At 62.3% G+C, this 22,883-nt stretch overlaps 3 protein-coding genes across 3 annotated transcripts; 1 reads left to right on the top strand and 2 right to left on the bottom strand.

Moving 5' to 3' along the window:
• Nucleotides 1-49: 49 nt before the first annotated feature.
• Nucleotides 50-5,764, bottom strand: LRWD1 (leucine rich repeats and WD repeat domain containing 1). The gene is made up of 15 exons (XM_056108208.1): nt 5,650-5,764; nt 5,074-5,308; nt 3,808-3,924; nt 3,459-3,599; nt 3,234-3,314; nt 2,929-3,045; nt 2,730-2,844; nt 2,522-2,622; nt 2,190-2,397; nt 1,887-1,959; nt 1,670-1,810; nt 749-837; nt 503-658; nt 311-423; nt 50-231 (listed from the first exon to the last, which is right to left on the bottom strand). Exons 1-15 carry the CDS (start codon nt 5,727-5,729, stop codon nt 91-93), a joined length of 1,908 nt encoding a protein of 635 aa, XP_055964183.1. The 5' UTR covers nt 5,730-5,764; the 3' UTR covers nt 50-90.
• Nucleotides 5,765-5,941: 177 nt separating this feature from the next.
• ALKBH4 (alkB homolog 4, lysine demethylase) lies at nt 5,942-10,841 on the top strand. The gene is made up of 3 exons (XM_056108226.1): nt 5,942-6,090; nt 8,227-8,418; nt 10,251-10,841. The coding sequence occupies exons 1-3, from the start codon at nt 5,968-5,970 to the stop codon at nt 10,836-10,838; spliced, it is 903 nt and encodes a 300-aa protein (XP_055964201.1). The 5' UTR covers nt 5,942-5,967; the 3' UTR covers nt 10,839-10,841.
• Nucleotides 10,842-12,505: 1,664 nt separating this feature from the next.
• ORAI2 (ORAI calcium release-activated calcium modulator 2) lies at nt 12,506-20,377 on the bottom strand. The gene is made up of 3 exons (XM_056108215.1): nt 20,235-20,377; nt 17,049-17,286; nt 12,506-13,045 (listed from the first exon to the last, which is right to left on the bottom strand). Exons 1-3 carry the CDS (start codon nt 20,312-20,314, stop codon nt 12,506-12,508), a joined length of 858 nt encoding a protein of 285 aa, XP_055964190.1. The 5' UTR covers nt 20,315-20,377.
• Between the last annotated feature and the right edge of the window lie 2,506 nt (nt 20,378-22,883).

Genomic DNA, 22,883 nt, shown 5'->3' with positions numbered 1-22,883 from the left:
CAGAGGGGAGCCCAGTGGGGCCCACAGACTGCCACAGGCTTCCGGTACACTGAGAATAGTTTAATAAAAATAGTCGGTTCCCGCCATCAGCTACAGCCGCCGCCAGATGGCCACGATGTTGGAGTCGGTGAGCGCCGTGAGGTAGGTGAAGGTGGAGTTGGCCACCACCGTGTTCACCATGGTCCTGGTCACGGCCTGGCCCAGAGCCCAGGGCTGGGGCCACTTGAGGATCTGGTGGGAGGAGAGAGGTGTTGGGTCCCTGCCCTCCGGCCCCCCTTCCCTGCCTGCCCAGGGAGCAGGCGGCGCTTACCTGCATGGGTGCCTGCGGGGCTGCCAGCAGAGGCAGCGGCTGAGCCAGGATGTGGCGGACGTCATAGACCCACACGCTGCCCTCCTCGTCCCCGCACAGCACGATGCCCTCATCTGCAGGGACATCGGGCCTCAGCGGGGGCAGGCGGGCACAGCGCCCAGGGGAGGGGACAGGGGCCGGTGGGCAGCTCACCTGGACAAGCGCTGAGTGAGAAGTAGGCCAGCTCGGTGGAGGACCACTGCAGCCTTGCCAGGACCACCACGCCCACGGTGGCCTGGCCATCCCGGGCCGCCCAGGTCTGGCTCCAGCTCCACAGGCAGATGGAACCCAGGTCGCTTCCCTTGGAGGCTGTGGGAGGAGAAGAGGGGCTGTTCCAGACTCCCGTCCAGGCACAGAGTGACCCAACCTTCCCTGGGGACCCCAGGTGGTCCCACTCACCCACGACGTCTTTGTTCACAAAAGCCAGCCCGTCCACTCTCCGGGACCCTGGCTTGGCACCCTCAAAGATGAACTCCACCTCACACGGCCTGTAGGGGGCAGCAGGGGCGCAGGTCAGCCCGAGGGTACTGGCTTGAGGCATGGTTTGTGTGGGGTCCCCTTGGAAAGGGCCCCCACACTGGACCGACCCACACAGCAGGGAGGCCCAGAGCTGACCGTCCCAGTGTGGCACAGGGTTGTCCCCACCACTTGGCAGACTGCCATGGTCTGTGCTGCCCCCCACCTGGAGAATCTCCAGCGATCAAACAGGCCAGTGGAACCAGAACTGCCAAAACCCCCCGAGACCGACTGATGAGAACAAGCGACACTGGGAAAGCAGCTCCCACAAAAAAAATGCATGCAAGCATGTACACACAAATACACATGCACACGCATGTACACACAATACACAGGAGGTCCAGGCCAGGGATGCACACATAGATGGCCTGGGCCACGCCAGGACACACACGCTGTGCCATGACCAGGGTCAGTGCCAGGGACACACACTCCAGACTGGGGCCGGGGGGGGGGGGGGCAGAGGACTGAGGCACAGTTTGTATGCAGACAGCCGGGGTGTAACCCCAGCATCACAGACAACCCCCCCCCCCCCCCCCCCCCCGGGAAACCTCGGGAACAGCCGTTGAGCACCCACGCTGGCTGTGGCCCAAAATAATAAAGACCTAAAGCAATAAAAATCCCTCTGGGTCGGGCACTTGCATCGCACAGGGCTGACCTGGGTTTGATCCCCAGCACCCCACCAGGAGTGACCCCAGAGCACCCCACCCCTTGAAAACCACAAGAAACCCAACCACTATGAACACGACTGCAGGGGCTCCCGGGAAGAGGAGGGAGGTGCGGTGTCAGGTGCCCGGGTGCCCTCACCTCCTCTTCTGGGGCTGGTCCAGCCGCACATCCCAGCAACAGCAGCCGCCCTCGCAGCCAGCCAGCAGGTAGGTGTCGGGGCACGAGGGCACCGGGCAGAGGCGCAGAGGGATGGAGGCTGCATCCAGCGTGAGCAGGGGCCTGCGGAGGCCAGTAGGCGCACGTGAGTTCAGGCTGGAGCACCCCCAGCCCGGCCTGCCCTGGCCCCCCGCTTCACCTGGCCTGGAACTCGTAGTCAAGGTTGGGTGCTCCAATGTCCCAGAGGATGACACGCTTGTCATAGGAGGCGGCTGAGGGGACACGAGAGAGATCGGCGGTCATGAGGGGCCCTGCTCTGACCTGCTCACCCTCTCCAGCTTCATGGGCACCCCGCAGGGCTCCAGGGAGGCCTGGGATGGGGCCCTGGGTCTGCTCCCCAGCACCATCCACCCTTGCGCTCCCCGCAAAGCCCAGACAGTGGCCAGGATTGCTGTAAACGCTGAGGTCCAGCCTAGGGTCAGGGCTGCAGGCCGGGTCTTACTGAAGAGGTGGGTCTCGTGCGTGGGGCTGAAGCAGAGGGTGGCGATGGCCTTCTTGTGGGCGCGGATGACGCCGCAGCAGAAGCCAGCACGGACGTGCAGCAGGCGGACCAGGCCCCGCAGGCCGGCAGCCGCCAGCACGCTCCAGCGCTTCTTGTGGCCGGTATGCGTGACCACTGTCACGGCAGTCCAGGCCACGGAGAAGAACTCCTAGGATGGGAGAGTGGGTGGCAGGTAACTTAGTATCTGCGTGTAGGACAAGGCCTGGGGAGGGAGGGACAGGGAGGAGGTGGCTGGGTGGTCGGGGGGCCTGGAGACACGGGCGCGCACACACCTCCCCGAGGGCCTTGTACTTGTGCAGGACGATGCCCGTCTGGCAGTCGATGACGCACACGGCCTCCCCGCCACATGTGGCCACCGTCTGGGATGCGGCACCTGCGCCGTTTGGAGGGATCAGCCTGGCCAAGCGTTCTCTGGGCCACCTGCCCACAGCCACCACCCCAGGGGCATGCCCACGCCCGCAGCCGCCCCGCAGCGGGTACCCTCGTCCCAGGCCGGCTCGAAGGCGCAGGCCCACAGCTGGGTGTCCAGGTCCCGAGGGCTGTTGTTCTTGCTGTGGCACTGCAGGAAGTGCACGGGTTCCAGCTCCAGGTCCGACTGCGGGGTGGGGGAGTCTCAGGACTGCCCAGAAGTCAGCTCCCCACCCACCCCCGACACTCCCAGCCACCCCCGTGGACTCACCTCCCGAAGCTCCCGGGGGTTTGCTTCCATCTTCCCCAAGTGGGAAGAACACACACGCTTGCTGGGCACGTGGCTGGAAGAGGCGTCTTTCAGCCGTTTGGGGGCTGCCGTCTTGGCCTGGGGACACAGGGATGGGGTGAGGGCCAGGTGCCTGCTAACCCCAGGCCCCTCTGTCCGGTTCCTTTCCTCCCTCTTGCGGTGGCCTCCACCTTCCCAGGGATGGAGACGGGCTGGCCTGGGTCAGAGAGAATGCGTGCGGGCCCTGCTACTACTCTTGGGTATCACCCCTGGAAAGCCGCACTCACCCTGGGCTCCTGGGTGCGCCTCTCCTTGGCCTGCTTGTAGCTTCCACCGGAGGCTACCAGTGCCTCAGAGATCTTCTGCACCTGGGCAGGGCTGGGCTGTTAGGCTGCTCGGCACAGCCGCATCCCCCCCCCCCCCGCCCCCCGCCCCGCAGCCCTCCTGAAGCCCCCACAGCCCCTCAGGGTCTGGGGATGGAGAACTAAGCCAGGGCAGCAGGCACGACCTACCCGCCACTGCGTGAAGTCCCTGAGGGACTCGGGCCCGTAGCGGACATCCCGGACAGCTGAGCTCACAAACTCAGCCTGGGCCTTTTCCAGGGCCTCCTCGGGGCTCAGTGAGGCCATGAAGTTCTCCCAGTACGCAGTGACCTGGCGGGAGAGGAAGCAGATGGAGGCCTGGCCCCGGCCAACAGCCCCTGACTCTCTCGCATCCCTTACTCCATCTCCATCACCACCTCTTAGAAGCTGCAGAGTTGCAGAGCATGGTGGGTACCTGTGTCAACATAATACCCGGACCCTGCCTTGTAGGCTGCGGGCCACAGGGCCTCCCCCCAGCACTTTGCTTGGGCCCCCTTACCCTGCTGGTGAGCTCCCGGTTCAGGCTCTTTCCCTGCGCAGCAGTGGAGGTGGCGTCCTTGCCATTAACCTTGCGGAGGTTGGGCAGGAGGAAGGCGGCTTTCAGGCTGTCACTAATCTGGAGCAGGGAGGGAGAGAGAGTGGGTCAAGGGGGCCTGCCTAGGGGCTCAGAAAACCTCCCCAGACTCGGATACTTGTTCTATGCTACCAGCCCACTTTTTTTTTGTGGGGGTTGGTCACACCCAGCAGCAATGCTCAAGGGGACCATATTGGGTACGGGTGCCAGGGACTGAGCCCGAGTTGGCCTCATCCAAGGCAAGTGCTCTACCCACTGTACTATATGGCCCCAGTCCTACCGCCAGCCCTTCATCAGTTTTTTTCTTTTTTTCTTCTTGGGTCACACCTGGCGATGCACAGGGGTTATTCCAGGATCTGCACTCAGGAATTACTCCTGGCAGTGCTCAGGGGACCATATGGGATGCTGGGAATCAAACCCGGGATGGCCGTGTGCAAGGCAAACGCCAAACCCACTGTAACATCGCTCCAGCCCTGCTTTCATCAGTTTTACTCATTCCCCAATCCAGACAATGCTGCACTGGAAAAAGATAAAGTGAGGAAAACTCAAAGAGGGACATTTCTTTCTCTTTTGGTTCTGGGCCACACGCGGAAGGCTCCCTCCAGGACAATGCTCAGGGGACCAAATGCAGTTGTTGGGTGTGTGCAAGGCAAACACCCTGCCAGCTGTCCTATCTCTTGGCCCAGAGGCCCCTTTTTTTTAATTGACTTTTGGGCCATACTGTTTAGTGTTTAAGGCTTACTCCTGACTATATAGTCAGGGTTCACTACTAGAGAAATGTGGGGGACCATATGTGGTGCCAGGGATTGAACCCAGTTCAGCTGCGTGCAAGGCAAATGCCCTCCCCGCTGTACTAACGCTCTGGCCCAAATATTCGCTGTATCTGAGAATCTTACTTTCTGCTCGAAGACAGCTCAGAGGGCTGGGCACTACCTGGTCTGACACCCTCAGGTGCCACTCAAACACTATGGGACTAGAGAGTGTCTCAGCAGGTACTCTGCCTGCAGGGGATCTAGTTGTTCGGGTGTGACCCACGAAACCAAAAAAAAAAAAAACAAAGGTAAAATCACCACCATATAAAACAACCCACTTAGGGGCAATTAGAAATAGAAGTGCTGGTGGCAGAGAACTAACTACAAGCAGAACGACCCACACCGAAGCCCCGGAGGAAGTGGGGGGCTCCCCACTTACAGTCAAGAAGGGGTTTCCCTCTAGGCTGAGCTCCTCGAGCTGTGGGAACTGGGCAAGGGAGGTGACGTCGGTCAGCTGGTTGTGGGAGCAGTGCAGGACCCGCAGGTGTGCCAAGCCCAGGTTCGGGGGGAGCGAGTCCAGCTGGTTGTTGGAGATGTCCAGCTCCTGCAGCTGCTTCAGGCGGCTCAGCAGCTTGGGGTCCAAGTGCTCCGAGAGTAGCTCCAGCCCCGAGAGGCTGGCGAGGGGAGGGGGGGGTAAGGGGAGGCCTCGTTTAGGGGATGGCGGGTCTCCTGCCTCAGTCCGGGATGCCCAGAACAACTTTCACCTGCCGGGTCCACCCGGCCTCTCCACCCACGCCCACCTAACCCGGGGCGCCCGAGGTTCCCCTGCTCCCCGGGCCCCCGCCCGCTCTCCGCCAGTGAGTGTCCGCCCCCCGCCTGGCCGTTGAGCCGCCGTCCAACGCCCGGTCCCGTCCAACGCCCGGTCCCGGGGGCAGCTGAGCTCCCAGCCGCCCCGCGCCCTCCTAACGTCCCGAGCGCGCCAACGGTCCAACAGAACCCCAGGGTCGCCGCCTACTCCAAGTTCCGGATCTTGCCCAGCCGGTCGGTCTTGGGGCGGCCCCGCTGCATCAGCAGCCGAGCCGTGAGGGGTCCCATGGCCAAGGATGAGCGGCGGCGAGTCCGTGCGGCCGCCTCCCCGAGCCGAAGGCGGGAGGCGATGCAGGAGGCGTTGCCGCGCTCCAAGCGTTTGTGGTTTGCAGAGGCGACCGGAAGGAAGCGTCCCCCGCCACCGCGCGCGGACTACAACCCCCAGCGGGCTCCGCCGCGCGCAGACTACAACTCCCGGCGGCCCTCGCGAGCCGCGCCTGCGCACTGGCTGCCAGCGGCGGCGGCGATGGCGGCTACAGCTGTGGCCACCCCGGAGGTCCCCCGGGAATGCGGCTGCAAGGGCATCCGGAGCTGCTTGATCTGCGAGGACCAGAGCGGGGACGACCCTCCCTGGCAGCACGCCCCACAGGTAAGGACCTTGGAGGGACGCCGTCCCACCCCCTCCCGACGCCTCCATCCTTCGTGTGGCTGGAGCTGCCCGTGCCAGGAGCTGTCACGCTCTGCCCCGTGCAGGGTGAGATGGAGCGTTGGGGGGCGGACTCGGGCGGGTTGGGGCGCTGGGGTGTGGCACGTGGGGAGAACCAGACAGCAGCTCCCCGGGGCCCCTGGATGTGGGCAGAGGACACCGGGAGGGCAAGAAGGGTGCTAGAAGTCACGAGCAGGGTGCCCGAAAGTCTGTGGCCAGAAGTGGGCAAGGAGGAAATTGATTCCAATTAAGGGAAAAGGACACGGGTGGAGGGTGACGTTCCAGGTGTGGGTGCCCGTCACCACTGAGCAGGCCGAGGACCAAGAGCACTTCTTGTTTTTTTTTTTTTCTTTTTGGGTCACACCCGGTGATACACAGGGGTTACTCCTGGCTCTGCGCTCAGGAATTACCCCTGGCGGTGCTCAGGGGAGCATATGGGATGCTGGGAATCGAACCCGGGTCGGCCGCGTGCAAGGCAAACGCCCTACCCGCTGTGCTATTGCTCCAGCCCCAAGAGCACTTGGTTTTAAAGGAAGCTTATGTGATTTGATAATTGAATGAAATTGAAATTCTGGAGAGTTGGCAGAGCAGATAGGAGGGTGGAGAGGTTGGGAGGTTAGGGCTGAAACCTCCTGTGTCTGTGCTAAGTCTCAAAGAGAGGACAGTGGGTCAGGCAGTTGTGTTGCATGCAGCCCACCCAGGGTTCAATTCCTGGAACCACAAAGGGTTTGCCACCACCACCAGGAGGGGTCCCTGAACACAGCTGAGATGGCCCAACCCCCTCCTAAAAAATGTGCCTGGAGGGGCTGGAGTGATAGTCCAGTGGGTAGGGCATTTGCCTTGCACGCGACCAACCTGGGTTTGATCCCCGGCATCTCATATGGTCCCCGGAGCACTGCCAGGAGTAATCCCTGAGTGCAGAGCCAGAAGGAACCTCTGACCATTGCCAGGTGTGACCCACAAAAGCCAAAAAAAAATGCCTGGAGCAATAGTATAGTGGGTAGAGTGGCTGACCCAGGTTCAGTCTGGACCCCTGTGCCCACCAGGAGTGATCCCTGAGCACAGAGCCAGGAGAGGATCGCAGAGCCAGGAGTAATCCCGGAGTACCCCTGGGTGTAGCCTAATAAAGGAAAATAAGTAAAACCATGCACATTAACAGTGTTGTAATAATTCTCTTGTGAACTAGTAATAAAAGTTAAAAATAAGGGTCAGGACAGGGGTGAAGATGCTTGTGGACAGCCAGGTTTGATTACCAGCACTCCCTGCTCCCCTGATGACCTTCAGGATCAGCGATCCCCCAGCAACAAATTGCTAGGGCCCCAAACAAACGAAGAGGTACAGGTGCTGTGGGGTAGCTGAGCGGTGGAGCACATGCACTGCAGGTGTGAAGCTCTGGGTTCCAAGCACCACCCCCCCAAACAACCAGTGCCCCAAACCAGCCAGACCCCAAGCGCAAAGGTCTAAGCTGTGTCTTGAGTAAGCCTTGGGGTGGGACTGGGGCCCCATGAGACAGCACCTTCCCTACATGATGTCTGGGGGTCAAGTGGAAGGGACAGGGAAACTTCCCTCTTGGAACATGCCCCGTGTGTGGACACAGAGGACCTGACTCGGGCCTGCGGTGCAGTGATACCTCTAAACCTACGAGAGGGCAGAATGGAGCAGGAGGCCTCACTGCTGTGTAGACCTGACAGTGAGGCCAAGACTGGGCTGGGACACACTACACAATACAGCTGTTGGGCAGACATGGCCAGGCACGCAACACTACAGGACTGCTGGGCAGATGGGGCCAGGGCCACACAGCAAGGGTTCCCCCATGCCTGGATCTGGCCATCTCTGCCTTACGGGGGAGCAGATGTGGTCCAGAGACCCCACCTTGGCTGGAGGGCTCGGGAATGCCTCTTTTAGGAGACCAGGTTTCTTCCTGTCTCTGGCGAGAGGTGTCCACTCAGCTGCGCCAACCCTCGGCCAACCGTCCCCAAGAGGATGGGCCCAAGCACCTTTGGGCTCTTCCCAGATGCTTTCGGGGGAGCCCCCTGTGAGGAAAGCTCACAAGTGCCTGCACCCCCTTTTCCCACGCAGAGAAACCGTTTCATATACTCGGACATGGGCTGGGCCGTGGGGACTGAGCAGTCGGACTTTGAGGGCTGGGCCTTCCCCTTCTCCGGGGTGACGCTGATCGAGGACTTCGTGACCCCTGATGAGGAGACCGAGCTGGTGCAGCTGATGGACCGGGACCCCTGGAGGCTCTCGCAGTCTGGCCGGAGGAAGCAGGTGTGCCCTTAGGGACCTGTGCAATGCCCCTCGGAGGTTGTGGTGGGGGAGGAGGGAGGTGGGGAGAGGAAGGGGCGGGGCAATTTGGCGCAGCAGTCGGACCCTCAGTTTTCCCAGCCCCTCCCGCTGGCTGGCCCAGCACTGGTGATAGTGGTGAATTTTCCAGAAGGCCGCTAGAATACGGGCCGGTTTTCTCTCCCAGTTCATTTCCTCTATCCATGCGCCTGTTCCTGTCTGGGCCCTGCCTTGGCTGGGGTCACACCCCCTCCTGCCTGATCCTGTTCCCCACGGGGCCAGCCTTTCCTCCTCACCCACCGCCCCCCCTGCACAGGCACTGCCTCTGGCGCAGCCCCCTCCTGCCCGCCCCCAGAGATGTCTTCCGGGAGCCCTTCCTTACTCTGGCGATCGCCCCTCACAGTCCAAGCCTGAGGTCCCAAACGAGCCTGGACTGTGGCCACACCTGCACACCGATGCCACCCGCAGGGTCCCCTTCCTGGCGACTCTTTCTTCCTTAAGAACGCGCTCTGGTCTCCCTGTCACACTCTCTCCTGGCTCTCCGCAGGCCGACGGGGCTGCCTTATCCACGTCACCTGTCCGCTGTCTGTATGAAGGGAGTAACCCGTGACACCTCGCCATAGGGCTGAGTACAGGGGTGATCTCTGTGTGTGCACTGCCCCGTCCCCATGCCCACTGGGCCCCTCTGGCCATGCCACATCCTTAACAGACCAGGATGTTCTGCTAGCCACCAGCCGCCGTCTGTGGCTGCTCCCTGCCTGCCCTCCGGAGAACTCACCTGACTCCCTCTTTCCACTGCTGCCCGCACCCCATCTCTGACCTGCCGCCTGATCCCAGCCCCATGTGGGGGACCCCCAGAGGAGACTGCCAGCAGGTGATGGCTTTCGCCCCAAGGCCCCCATCCCACCAAAAGGGTGCTGGGGGCCATTCTGACATACTTGCGTTCACTTTCTATATTGGATCCACATGCCATCCAGTTGATTTAGTCTAGTGTGGTTTAGTCTCCACGCTTTTTTTGTTTGTTTTTGGGTCACACCCGGTGATGCACAGAGTTTACCCCTGGCTCTGCACTCAGGCATTACTCCTGGCAGTGCTCAGGGGACCATATGGGATGCTGGGAATCAAACCCGGGTAGGACACGTGCAAGGCAAACGCCCTACCCACTGTACTATCGCTCCAGCCCCGCCTCTACTCGTTAGTTCCAGAACAGTCCATGGCCTCAAGAACACCCCCACCTGTGAGCAGTCTCTCCTTCCTCTTTTCTCTTTCCTTGGGGTGGGGACGGGCCTGAGGAACCGTGTGGCTCTGGGAACCAAACCACATGCAAGACAAGCACCTCAACCCCAGGACTTCTCCCCGCCCCTCCGTGATTGGGGGCGGTTCCTGAGCAGGGGCCTGTCAAGACTCCCCAACCAGGCCAGGCTGGTCAGAACAAAGGGGTCCCAACACAGCAGTGCGTGTGCCCTGACCTGGCCACTGAGTTGCTGTCCCCCTACCCACCAACATTCTGCCCTGTGGGTGGGTGCTGAGGTCCCTGCCCCTCCACACAGCCGTAGTCCCTGTTCTTTACGGCACAGGGGCCAGCATTGGTCTTCGCTACGGGGGTGGTAGTGGCCTTGGAGATCCCCCTGTGGGTCAGTCTCCTGCCCTCGGCCACCGGACCCCGGCTGTCCCCGTGCACCCCTGCTCCCGACATGGCCTGGGATTGACCCCCATCTCCCCCAGCCCCAGACACACCTCTGGGCCACCCCACCCTTAGTACCCGCCACCGCCACCCCTGAGCTGCACTTCCCCTCATGTCTGTGCGCCTCCTCCAGGACTACGGCCCCCGGGTCAACTTCCGGAAGCAGAAGCTGAAGACGGAGGGGTTCAGCGGGCTGCCCGCCTTCAGCCGGGACCTGGTGCGGCGCATGGGCCTGTACCCGGCGCTGGCCGGCTTCCAGCCGGTGGAGCAGTGCAACCTGGACTACTGCCCCGAGCGCGGCTCGGCCATCGACCCCCACCTGGACGACGCGTGGCTGTGGGGGGAGCGGCTGGTGAGCCTCAACCTGCTGTCCCCCACCGTGCTGACCCTCACCCGGGAGGAGTCCGGCTCCCTGCTGCTCTCCCTGGCGCCGTCTGACCTCCCTGAGGCGTGGGGTGGTGGCCTGGTGGCCGCCGGCAGGTCCGTGCCATGCCAGGAGGTGGAAGTGGCCGTGCCGCTGCCCCGCCGCTCACTGCTTGTGCTGGGTGGCGCCGCCCGCCACCAGTGGCACCACGCCATCCGCCGCCGCGACATCCAGGCCCGCCGCGTGTGCATCACTTTCCGCGAGCTGGCGGCCGACTTCCTGCCCGGCGGGCAGCAGCAGGAACTGGGGCAGGAGCTGCTGCGCATCGCCTTGTCCTTCCAGGGGAGGCCCCTGTGACGCCCCCGCCCACAGCCACACCTGCGGGTCAGGGTCCCTGAGTGTGTTGGCATCGCTTGTGTCCACTCACACCCCTGCAGAGACGATGGTGTCTGGCCCAGACTCTGGGTCTTCACTGCCTCCCTGGCAGGGCATGGCTAGGCCCCGAGAGCCCGGAAACAAAACTCAGCCAAGTGTGCAGTGCTCTGCTTCCTGGCGCCACTCCTGGGGGTGGCGGGTGGAGGTAGCCACCCGTAGGCAGCAGAGTTGGGGACTGGGGCCCCATCGATGCGGCGTTAGCCCCCACGGCCACTCTGGCACGTGGGAACAGTGCCAGGGAGCTATGGGCTGTTCCTCTGCAGGTCCCACATCTCAGTCTGGGAACCCACAGGGGCTGGGGGGGGGCGGGCATATCACGCTATGTGGAGGCAAGCCTGAGCGACTGCCAACGGGGGATCCCAGCCCCCTCCCTGCATGACCAGGACCCTCGCCCAGGGAGCCTGAGGCAGCGGCAGAAGGCCTGAGAGGGACTGTCCCTGGAGCGCGGGGACAGCGGGAAGGCCCAGGCAAGCGTTCCTCGTTCAACTGTTTATTCAGTCCACTTCAGGAATGTCCAGAGGCTCCCAATGCAGTGCTCCTCCTCCCACCCCAGCCCTTCCCAGTAGTGTCCCCCTGCGCGAGTGCGCCCCACTTCCAGGGTATGTGTCTGCCTGGAGGAAAGTAGGGCACCCCCGCCCTGCCCCAGTGAGCCCCTGGGAGCCAGGCCGTGGGGGGGCTTTGCCCAGAACAGAAGCTGCATTTGCCCCCGTGATCTGCCTGACCCTCCCAATGCCCAGCTGGGCTCTGCGGCTCCTGACCCCACCCGCTTCCCTGCCACCATCCCCAGGCCTGTGGTCAGGTGCTGGCACAGACCTGCCTGGCCCCCCTGAGCAGGCCAGCGGGCTGTCTCCGCCCTCACACACTGGCTCCGGGCTGGGGGAGGGGTCCCCACAGCCCTGCTCCAACTTCACAGGCACAGAACGGGGCAGCGCCCTCTCTGGCTGTTCAAACACAACCCAAAGCTGAGCCAGCTGCCAGAGACCCCTCCCCCACTCCTAAAAGCCCCCCCCACTGGCCCCTCCTCCCATCCCGAAGCTGTGAGCAGACCTGCCCTGGGGCGAGTCCGGTGACCCACAGTCAAGAAAAGCAAAGAAGCCTTGGATCAGAACCCCCAGGGGTGACTCCGGGGGTCACGGCCAGGAGTAGCCACTGTGCAGAAGGGCCTCTGGACAGCTGCAGGTGGGCAGTTAGGGGGTGGATTTGGATTTGGGCCCAAAACACCCTTTAGGGAACAGACTCCTGTGCAGACAGGGCATCATCCCGGAAGTCACAGGCAATGTCCCCAGTCCTGGCCCCTGGCAGGGGTCCCACCCCAAACTCAGCCCATAAACCCAGGGCAGTGACGGCAGCACCAGACAGAGCTGTCAGCCCGTGTCCCCGCGGGGTGGCACTTCCACAGATGCCCCCACATGCAGCCCAGCTCAGGGGTCCGGGACAGTGCTGGGGCCCTGCCTCCAGCATGGGGACCCCCCCCCCCCCAGGGCTGGGCCCACAGCTCTAAGTGGCAACATCGAGTTTCTGCTCACCGAGGGACATGAGCAACAGGGCACGGCCAGTGCATGTGGCCGCTGTGCAGGGCCCGGGCGCTGTCACACCACCTGCAGGCTGCGCTCATGGCCGTCCAGCTGCACCTTAAGTTTGTGCAGCTCCTCAATCTCACGGTTGTGCCGCTCGGTCTTGTGGCGCACGAGCGAGCGGTAGAAGTGGATGGTGAAGACCACGAAGATGAGGCCCACGGGCACCATGATGATGGTGGACACCAGGGCGGCCTGCCAGCCCGTGTGGCCGCCGGGCCCGGGCGCAGAGCCGGGCTGATGGCGCGCGTCCACGGGCAGGAACTTGATCCAGCAGAGCAGCACCACCTCGGCCAGGAAGAGCAGGATGCCCAGCACGGTGGAGAAGCCCCAGGCCAGCTCGATGTAGGGGTGCATGCGCTCGTGCGGCGACTCGCTGATGGAGTTGAGGTTGTGGATGTTGCTCACGGCCTCCACGTTGGGCAGGATGCAGGTGCTGATGAGCAGGGCGAAGAGGTGCACGGCCACCAGCACCGTGGTGCAGGCGCTGAAGGCGATGAGCAGCGGCCGCGGGTACTGGTACTGCGTCTCCAGCTGCACCTCCACCATCGCCACCTGCAGCAGGACCGCCCTGAGCCAGCACCGCTCAGCCCACCAGGAGCCCACCGAGGTCCCAAGACCGGAGTCTCGGGGAAGCGGGGGAGGGCCACCATCTCCACCAGCATGAAGATCGGGACCTTTGGCCCACGCCAGTGGCTGTTTGCCAAGAAGCCAAACTGGGCCAGAGCGAAGGACGGGGGGGAGGGTGCTTCCCTTGAACATGGCTGACCTGGGTTCGATTCCTGGCACCTCACAGGGGCCCCTAAGCACTGCCAGGAGTCAGCCCTGAGCACTGATGGCTGTGGCCCCAAAAAATAACACCAAAAAAAGTAAAGCTGGAGAGGTAGTACGGGGCCAAGGGGCTTGCCTGGCATGCGGTTGATCCTTGTTTGACTTCTGGCCACCCCGGCATGTGGGGGAGTGGTCCCTATGCCCGGAGTTGATGAGGTCTGCTAAGTGCAACCCCTATGCCCTGCAAAAGAAGCCCCCCAAAACCCTAAAAGTGGGGCTAGGGTGTAGCTGAAGCAGATTAATGATCCCCCAACACTGGAACATGCAATAAAGTCAATAAATAATTAAAAATGAAGGCTGGAGCAATAGCACGGCAGATCGGGTGTTTGCCTTGCACGCGGCCGACCTGGGTTTGATTCCCAGCATCCCATATGGTCCCCTGAGCACCACCAGGGGTGGTTCCTGAGTGCTGAGCCAGGAGTAACCCCTTGCATCGCCGGGTGTGACCCCAAAAGCAAAAATAATAATATTACTACTAATAATAAAAAATGCGGGGGGAGGATGTTGGTCAACAGGCTTTGCAGGTTGGACTCTGATCCCCAGCACTGGTGGGAGTGACCCCCAAGCATGAGCCAGGGTAGCTCCTGAATAACACTGAGTGTGGGCCCTCAAGAAAACCCCAAGAATTCTAAACAAAACTGACCGTTAGGGGCTGGGGAGATGGTGCAGGAGGGAAGCCACTGGCCTTGCATGCAGCCTGAGTAGCTGAGACCCGGGTTCAAATCCCTGGCACTACACACGTCCTCTGAGTGCTGGCAGGGTTGGTCCTGAGTACAGAGCCAGACAACTCACCATTAAGTAAGCAGGTCGGGTCTGTCAGTCGGCAGGCAGGGCACTTGCCTTGCAGGTGGGCGGCCTGGATTTTGATCCCCAGCCCCCCACAGGGTCCCCCAAGCCACACTGGGAATGATCCTTGAGTGCAGAGCCAGGAGTAAGCCCTGAACACCACCGGATGTGGTCCTCAAAGCAAAAACTGATACATGGACTGACCTTGAAAAAGTTAAAGAATGTGGTTCAATTACCAAAAAAACTTTTTAATTAAAAAAAAAGTCAAAAATAAATGGGAGTTATATCTGGTCCCGGCTCTGCCAGCTTCACAGATGCCACGGGGCCTCGCAGCCAGGAACACAGAGCTCAAGCCAGGAGGGTGATGCCAGGGGGACAGCGGGGAGGGCGGGCACTGCAGGCAGGGCTGGAATTCGAGCAAGCACCAGCTTGGGTTAAAGGAGAGTGGGCGGGGGAGGGGGGGAGGGATGTCTCTTAAGTTATTGCTTGGGGGCTCTGGGGGCCACTCATGGTGACACTCAGCTGTCTGGGCCCCAGGGCTCAGGTGCCAGGGATCAAACCTGGGGCCTTGAGCCTGCAAGGCCTGCCCTCTGGCCCCTTAAGCTCACTCCCTGGTCCCAGTAAAATGACTTTCTCCTTTAGTCATTTTTGTTCATTCACAAGCAAGAAATTCTGGGAATTCGCAATGAATATCCAGGGTGATTTCTTCTTTTTTTTTTTTTTGTTTGCTTTTTTGGGTCACACCTAGCGACGCTCGGGTGACTTCTGGCTCTGCGCTCAGGAATCACTCCTGGCGGTGTTTGGGGGACCCTATGGGATGTTGGGGATTGAACCCTAGTCAGCTAATGTGCAAGGTACACACCGTACTCACTGTACTATCGTTGTGGCCCCCAGGGTGATTTCTTAAGGAAAGAGAATCGGAAGGCCCAGAGCAGGTACAGACAGGACCTGACCCTCCCCCTAGGAGGCCGCAGCCATAAAGGCCTATCCCAGGGGCGACGACTCTGCACGGGAATGGCCTCTCCAGCAAGGCCCTGCCACCGGCTCCCCCAGGCCGTCTCCCACCCAGACCCCTCCCGATTCTGTGGCTCACCATCTTACCCCAGTTTTTCCCCCAGTAAGAAACCAGACATGGGGGCACGAGGTGGGTGGTTGCAGGTGCAGGGAGGCCGGAGCAGGTAGGACATTTGCCTTGCACATGGCTGACCTGGGTTTGATCCTCGGCACCCCATGCGCTCCCCTGAGCCCCACCAGGAGTGATCCCTGAGTGCAGAGCCAGGGGTCAGCCCTCAGCATTTCCAGGTGTGGTCCCCAAAATCAACCCCCCCCAAAAAAAACAGACTTAGAAGCACCTCTAGGAATAGCATCTCAAATTATTTTTTTGGCGGGGGGGGATGGGCCACCTGAATAGTGCCACCTGGCACTGTTCGGGGCTGACTCCTGGCTCTGCACAGCGATCACTCTTGGCTGGGTACAGGAGACTATAAGGGAAGCCAGAGGTCGAACCTGAGTTGTGTGTAAAGCAAGTGCCTTGCCTGCTATATTATTATTATCGCTCTGCCCCCTCCCCGTTTTAAAAAATTTTGTTATTTTTAAATTTTATTTTAGGGCCACACCTGGCGGTCTGCCCCCCCCCCCAATTTATTTTTAAAATTTGAGGGATTTTTGAAGCCTTCACCTTTGTAGTTTTTTTTTTTCTTTTTGGGTCACACCCAGCGATGCACAGGGGTTACTCCTGGCTCTGCACTCAGGAATTACTCCTGGCAGTGCTCGGGGGACCATATGGGATGCTGGGAATCAAACCCGGGTCGGCCGCGTGCAAGGCAAACGCCCTACCCGCTGTGCTATCGCTCCAGCCCCGTACTTTGTTGACATAGCTTCTGAAACTTAGGAAATGCAAACATGCCCAAGACCAGGCCCGAAAAAGACAGCAGCAGACAGGACTTCAAGACTTGGCCCAGCCAGCAAGGACCTTACTGCTAAGTGCAGAATTACCACTCGGGGGGGCCAAAGGGAGACCAAATGAAAAACTAAAATGAAACTGCAGCCCAGAGTTACTTTCACAAAGTTAGAAAACAAAAGGGCAGGTCCGAAAGACAAACAAGGCAGCTCCCAGCGGAGGGCAGCTGTCACTGTGACAAGTCTTGGCCACTCCCACCTACACTTGAAAATTAAGTTTGAGGAATCCAAGTCCGGGAGGGGGAGGGAATCCCAGGGCGAGGCCAGCCTCGACCGTGTGATCTGATGCTCCCCTAATTGTGGCTGCACAGAATGAACTGTGAGACCTGCTTTTGCTTTTGCAGGCCTGGCCCAACCCTGTGGTCCCCGCCGGCCCGGCTGCCCTGGATGAGGTCAGGGCTAGACGGCGGCCCTGGCTTCACCACGTCTCATCTCTGTGGGCGCCTGTGGCCGTTGCCACCGCCTTGGGGACCACACCCTGGAATTGTCAGCGGCCTGCGGTCACCCACACACATCCCCGGGCAGGTGCTTCTGTCCAGACAGGGCCTGACCGGGATGCGGGTTGACTCAGGAAAGTATGGTTAGTGGCTGGGAGTCAGGCCAGGTGCTCTGCTCCCTTATCCTCACCCTGACGCCTTTGGAGACCATATGGGGTTAACTGACCCGGCCCTGGCCCCACGGGTCCCACTCAGTGGTAGGCTGGACCCTGTAGCATCTTTGCTTGTCTGTTTTCTGGACCACACCTGGGGCTGCTCAGGGCTTTACCTGACTGTTCCCGGGATCCCTCCAGGTGGTGCCCAGGGAACTCTGTAGTGAGCTGGGCTGCCTATAGGACCAGTGCCTTCTGCCCCCTGCAGCCACCTTAGGACCCCTGTTCTCCCGCCCCTGAGGGATGCTGAGGGTCCAGGGTGGGAGGAAACGCGGCAGGATGCAGAGGGAGAGTGGGGGCTTAAGAGGGGGGGGGCTGCGTCCCGGCACTCACCATGGCGAAGCCCGAGAGCAGCGCGGAGGTGCGGCTGGAGGCCTTGAGCTTGGCGCGGCTGAGGTAGAGCTTCCTCCAGGACAGGGCCTGCACCGAGTGGTGGTTGGACGTGACCAGCTCCAGGTAGCTGCGACGTACCCACTCCCGGTAATCCATGCCTTTGTGGCCGGGCTCCGAGCAGGCGGGAGTGGCCGGGTCCGCGGGGACGCTGAGCTCGGCGCTCATGGTGGGACCCAGGCTGGGGGCAGGGAGAGACCCTCAGGTATCCTCTCGGCTCCCGGCCGCCCGGGTGTCCCCCTCCACCAAAGCCCCGGCACACGGGGGAAACTGCAGGGAAGGGCTAGGGCGAACCGTCCCCCCAAACCCCTCCTCCATGCTCCCGTGGCTAAGCAGGAATCACGAGGCGCCCACAGACTGGGAAAACACCCCGAAACTTGAGAGCTGGGGGCTGTGGCGCTTAGAAAGATCCTGGCAAGAATATCTTGGGCCTGCCCTGCTGAGCGCGCCTGAGCATGACCTCTGACCTTTCACAGCCGCTCTTGGGGCCAGGGGGACTTGTCCAGCCGTCAGCAGGAGCCTGCAGCCACTGGCCCCTGAGGGATCAAAGTTTCGTGCTGGCACCCAGGAGTGAAGCGCAGGCACTTCCAGGGAACCGAGAGTGACTCAGATCCTATTTTTTTTTCTTTTGGCCACACCCAGCAGTGCTTAGGGGCTGGTCCTGATAGTGCTGGGGACCTGCAAGGTGCCAGGGATTGAATCTGGGGCTCCCACAGGAAAACATGCACCCCAATCCATTGAGCCGTCTCCCTAGGCCAGATCTGCACTTGATTTTCTGAGTTTTATTTTGCTTTTGCTTTGGAAAGGATTTTTTGGCAGGGAGGGAAGATCTAGCAGTGCTCAGGATTTACTCCAGATTCCTACCCTCAGGAGTCACTCTTGGCCAGGCTCCGAGGACCGTGTAGGGTGCCGGAATCGAACCCAGGTTGGCCACATGCAAGGCAAATGTCCTACCCGCTTAACTGTCGCTCTGCCTCCTTGATTTGATTTTCACCAGAAGAATTCACCCCTTGGGCTACTGGGCCCGAGACACAGCCTGATGGAAATGAGCACAGGCCTGGCATGCGGGACACCTGGGTTCGATCCCCCACACCACACGGTCGCCTGAGCAGCAGGAGTGACTCCGGAGCAAAGCATGGCCAGAAGGCTTCCCCAAACAAAAACCCCACTCCGTTTGTGTAACTGAAGTCACGTCCGGGTTGCAACGGAAACCTCTGGCAGACAGCAGGTCTGAGCGAGGAGACGTCTGAGAGGAAAGTGGACAGGCCTGGCCGGAGTCGAGTGAAGATCCCACAAAGGCGATCTGTCGAGATTTGTGAATTTAAACCCAAATCTCCACTAATCCAAATAGGGGATTGGCGGTCTCAGGTGGCCGGGGCGGCGGGCGGCACAGCCGGATCAGAGCTAATTAATCTACAGGGCAGCCGTCAAGGGCACGGAAGCAGCTCACAGTGGCTCACACACGCCTCACGCAAGTCCCAGAAAAGCCTCTTACGGCTATTCCATGGGGTCAGCGCTGCTGGGGCCCAGGGAGTTTATGTGTGGGTGTGTGCATGTGTGTGCAGATGTATGTGTTATGTGTGTGTACGCATGTGCTATGTGTGCGTGCATGTTATGTCCGTTATGTGAGCATGCATGGATGTGTACGTGTATATGTGGTATACGTGAATAGGCATGTGTGCTATATGTGTGTGCACATGTATCCATGTCGTGTATGTGTGAGCGTGTGTGTGTAGGTCAGGGGTTCTGACCAGGTTCAGCGCTGGGGAAGTGACCCCGAGACTGAATCCATCCAGGCCAACTGAAAAGGTCCAACAGGAAGATCCTGGAGGTGGGGAGAGAGCTTTTCTCCTCTGATCTCTGTCACTGGTTGCAGGGGACAGTGCTGTGTTCTGCGGTTACTGCCCAAAGGCCAGCTCGCCTGCAGGAGGGCGACTGGGAGTAGGGGATAGCCCCTGTTCTGGGGAGCTTCCCAGGAGAGGACTCCCTAGAAATCCTGAGCCAATGACAGTGCCGCCGTGACTCAGAGCCTGCTTTCTCCGGTCCCCTGGGGAGGACCCGGCTGCAGGTGGGCTATGGGGCTGCCCAGCATCGCCCTCTCTCCTCCTCCACCCTCCTCCCAGCAGCAGTCGGGCCTTCCTGGCCCCTGGGGAGAAAGACACTGGGGTCTCCAACAAACACGAAGGCTGGGTCCCCCCCACCTCTGGTACAATTCCCATCCAAGGAACTAAGCGCTGCCTGGCAGCCTTGGGTCGAAGGGCAAGGCCGGGTGACAGACAAACTTGAGGGACAGCAAAGGAGGCTCCAGGGATCTGCCAAGCGCTGGGCGCTTCAGTGTCTGCAGAATCCAAGTTTTGATTTTTCCTCCCCCCTCCCCCCCTCGGTTGTGGGGCCGCACCCTGCAGTGCGCGGGGTGCGGGGGAGCACCCCTGGCGATGCTCAGGGTTCCGGGGATGGAGCGCCCGCCCTCTGGATCCTCTCTAACCCCGCCTGGGAGCCGGGCTCCGACGAGCAGCGCGTCCCGAAGCGGCGGAAGCCACTTTCCGCAGGGCGCGGCCGGCCGCCGTGGTCCTCGGGCCGAGGATGCTCGGCCGCGCGCGGGGCGACTGGCCCTTACGTAAGGCGCGGCCGGAGCCGCTGCCCGCACCGCGCTGCCCGGCGCCCCGCCCGGCCGGGCCGGGCCGGGGAGCGCCAGGTCGGGGGCTTCGGCGTCCGAACTTCGCGGGCCGCGGCGGGGGTGGCCGCGGGCCGGGCGCCCCTCCACGTGCGCCTCCGCCCCCTTCCCCCGGGCGGCGCCGACCCCCCCCGCCCCGCGGGGCCCCTCCGCGACCCCCGGCCCGGCACTCACCCCGCGCGGCCCGGCCCGCCCGCTCGGCTCCGGTCGCGGCAGGCGGCGCTGGCGTGGCCCGGCGGCCCAGTGGCCCGGCCGGGGCGCCGAGTGCGGGACCCTCCCTCCTGCCGCCGGTCCCGCGGGGTCCCCCCGGCCCCGCCTCCGCCCGCGCCGCAGCCGCTGCCACGGCAACCGGGGCGCCGTCACGTGACGCCCTGCGGGGGCGCGCGCCACGTGAGCGGCGGGGCCGGCGGGGTGCCCGGGAGCCCGCGCCCCCCGCCGCCCGGCCGGAGCCTCACCCTCGGCGCGGGAGCCCCCCGGGCGCGGCCGGGGCGGGGGGCGCGCGGCCCGGCGCCCCCCAGAGCTGCGCGGGCCTCATCGCCGCCGCCGTCCTCGCCGCGCGCCCCACATCGCCGCGCCCGTCTGTCCCCGCAGCGCCGCGCCGTGACACATTTATCCGAACGCAAGAAAAATTCCACTCGAGAGCCCCGCACGGGCTCCTGACGGCCCGGCAGCACGTGGCCAAGGCCCCGCCCGGCCCCGGTTACTCCCCGGTTTCTCAGCTCCCTCCTGGGCCCTCGCGAAGGGGCAGAGGACAGCCCCCAATCCCGGGGTCTCAGGTCTCGGGACTGGCCCGGCTGGGACCGGGAGTGGGGGGCGGGGATGGGGGCCGAGCTCCCGGCCTTTGAGCGCGTCCGGGACGACGGGAAGAGCCGCCTTTGAACTTCGGGGGCCAAAGTTTAGGGTTCCGGGTTTGAAACGTCAAGCTGTTGGTGACACGGAAAGCAGGACAAGCCGAGGGGCAGAAGTTGCATCACAGGTGCGGTTTGCTGCAAGAGGCAGCGGCTGAGCCCCGAGAACCGCCTGTACCCCGCCCCTCCCCCAGTCCTGCAGCACCCCAGGACTGCAGCCAAGCACAGCTGAGCTAGGTGGGGGAGGGAGAGAGGGGGGAAAGGAGACGAAACCGAGACTGTGTGTGAGTCAGGGGCCTCCTAAGGCCACTCCTGAGATTCTCTGCGGGCCAGGCTGGCCGAGGGGCAGGACCCAGAATGTGGTGCCCTGGGCCCCCTGCAGCAGCGGGGATGGAAATGGGGTGGGGTGCGTGCAAGGCCAGGCCCTGGTGCTAGTTTCGAAGCAAGCACCCCAGGGAACCGGGGTGCCAGGCCCTGGGCTAAGGACGAAGTTCTCCACCCTGGTGCCCACAGCCCAGCCCCCAGGCAGCAGAAGGTAAGGGAAGAGGATGTGGGGCCACGCCATCTTGCGGTGAGTGACGCCAACTGCCGTGGCCACAAGGGGAGAGAGCGGGCGGGGGCGGCTGCAGCCTCACGACTGCACTGGGAGGTGCCGGGCCTGGGGCCTGCTCAGAGACCCCCGCATTCAGGGCCCTGCAGGTCAGCTGTCCCCTCCACAGCAGCCCCCACTTCCTCCCAGCATGGCCCAAGGTGCTCAGCCCGGAAGCTGCTGTCTCGCCCCCACTTCCCCCTGCCTCACTCTGCAGTCCCCACCCAGATTTCCCCAGCACAGATGCCATGCTGTACCCCGGGTTGGTCTGGGGGCCCCTGATGTTTTTCTTTGGGGGGGCCACACATGGCAGTGTTCAGGGATCACTTCTACCTTTGCTGGGGGGACCCTGTGTCCGCCTCTCCTCTATTCCGTCTCTGCCGTAACCTACAACCCCGACTTCTCCCCTGACCATCTCTCTGACCCCTGACCTTTAGCCCCAAGCCTGGACGACTTTCAGATCTCACTCTGGGTGAGGGGACTTTGGGGTCATCATGCTCACCAGCACCCCCATCTCAGGAGTGACCCAAGCACATGCTGATGACAGGTCGGTGCTCCCTGAGCCGGTTCTCCCCACCCCTTCCCCACACTCCAGGTGGCAGCGGTTCCCACCACATCTGGGGATCCCCTCCTGTGGGATTCCGTGCCCCTGCGGCCTCAGGCCCCTCCAGGCTCCTTCCCAGGACGGAGGGGCCGTGGCAGAGCCTCAGCTACACCCCCATCTGCTTCCTGAGCCTCCACATCCCAGGACTCATTCCTGACTTGAGTGGAGGCCCAGCTGGTGTGGCCACCCAGGCTGCTGACCACATAGCCTTGTCCTCGAGGGCCCTGCCCGCATCGGGACTCCTCAAAGGCCACAGTTGTCTTGCCGGCCACCCTCCCCTGGGTTGTTGGGACTGACTTGGGAGGATACCCCAGGAACCGCGAAAGAACGACTTGTGTGGGGTGGAGACAGAGGGACACAGCCGAGATGCTGGAGACCAAACCCGGCCTCGGTGGGCTCCCCTGGCACAGGGGTACCAAGTGAGTGGGCAGTACCACCTCCTGGCTCCTGCATCCAGGTCGCCACCCCCGAGGGGCCAGAGATGGTCCAGGTTACGGTGCTTCCCTGGACGTGGCCAGCCCTGGTTTGATGTTCCCTGGCACCACATGCCCACTCCCACCTCTGGCCCCAAAATGCAGGAGTCACCCCCTTAACTCAATGTCCCTCTCCCCAAAGCTGTTGGAAACAATTTAAACAATGAAGGCGTCCGCTGCTCCCCACTGGTGTTCCGCAAGGCCGCGGGCAACGGCAGTGGTTTCTGCGGCCAGAGCTCCAGGGGTGTGAGAAATGCAATTTGTGGGCCTGATGGAGTAATCCAGACCTCGGGGTGCGGCTGGGGACCTGGCTGACCTTCTGCTCCCCAGGCCGAGTCCTCACACTGTACCCTTCTCCTTCCCCTCCCTAGGCTTGACTGCGGGGCTTCCATGCCGCCCCCAGCAAGTAGAGCTCACAGCTGTCTGGAGGCGTGGGGGTGCTGGCACAGCCGGCAGGAAAGAGCACGGCGGGGGGCTCAGGAGACAGGCAAAGGCTGCAGGGCTGGCAGTGGGGGAGGCAGAGCCCACAGCAGGGGAAGAGGGTGCAGGGCTCTGCAGCTTGACACCTCACAGCAGGAAGCACACCTGGG

The sequence above is a fragment of the Sorex fumeus genome, unplaced genomic scaffold (assembly GCF_029834395.1).
Source record: "Sorex fumeus unplaced genomic scaffold, SorFum_2.1 ptg000199l, whole genome shotgun sequence".
Lineage (NCBI taxonomy): Eukaryota > Metazoa > Chordata > Mammalia > Eulipotyphla > Soricidae > Sorex > Sorex fumeus.
This window is presented reverse-complemented; position numbering and strand designations above follow the sequence as displayed.

Bases quoted from the DNA above. Each gene is read 5' to 3' on its own strand.
- LRWD1 (XM_056108208.1), bottom strand. From the start codon at position 5,729: ATGGGACCCCTCACGGCTCGGCTGCTGATGCAGCGGGGCCGCCCCAAG. The intron at 5,309-5,649 runs GTAGGCGGCGAC...TCCCCTCGCCAG, and splicing joins GGCAAGATCCGGAACTTGGA to CCTCTCGGGGCTGGAGCTAC. The intron at 424-502 runs GTGAGCTGCCCA...ATGTCCCTGCAG, and splicing joins CTCACTCAGCGCTTGTCCAG to ATGAGGGCATCGTGCTGTGC.
- ALKBH4 (XM_056108226.1), top strand. From the start codon at position 5,968: ATGGCGGCTACAGCTGTGGCCACCCCGGAGGTCCCCCGGGAATGCGGC. The intron at 6,091-8,226 runs GTAAGGACCTTG...TTTCCCACGCAG, and splicing joins CCTGGCAGCACGCCCCACAG to AGAAACCGTTTCATATACTC. The intron at 8,419-10,250 runs GTGTGCCCTTAG...CGCCTCCTCCAG, and splicing joins AGTCTGGCCGGAGGAAGCAG to GACTACGGCCCCCGGGTCAA.
- ORAI2 (XM_056108215.1), bottom strand. From the start codon at position 20,314: ATGAGGCCCGCGCAGCTCTGGGGGGCGCCGGGCCGCGCGCCCCCCGCC. The intron at 17,287-20,234 runs GTGAGGCTCCGG...CCCTGCCCCCAG, and splicing joins GGGGGGCTCCCGCGCCGAGG to CCTGGGTCCCACCATGAGCG. The intron at 13,046-17,048 runs GTGAGTGCCGGG...GTCCTGCTGCAG, and splicing joins TGCTCTCGGGCTTCGCCATG to GTGGCGATGGTGGAGGTGCA.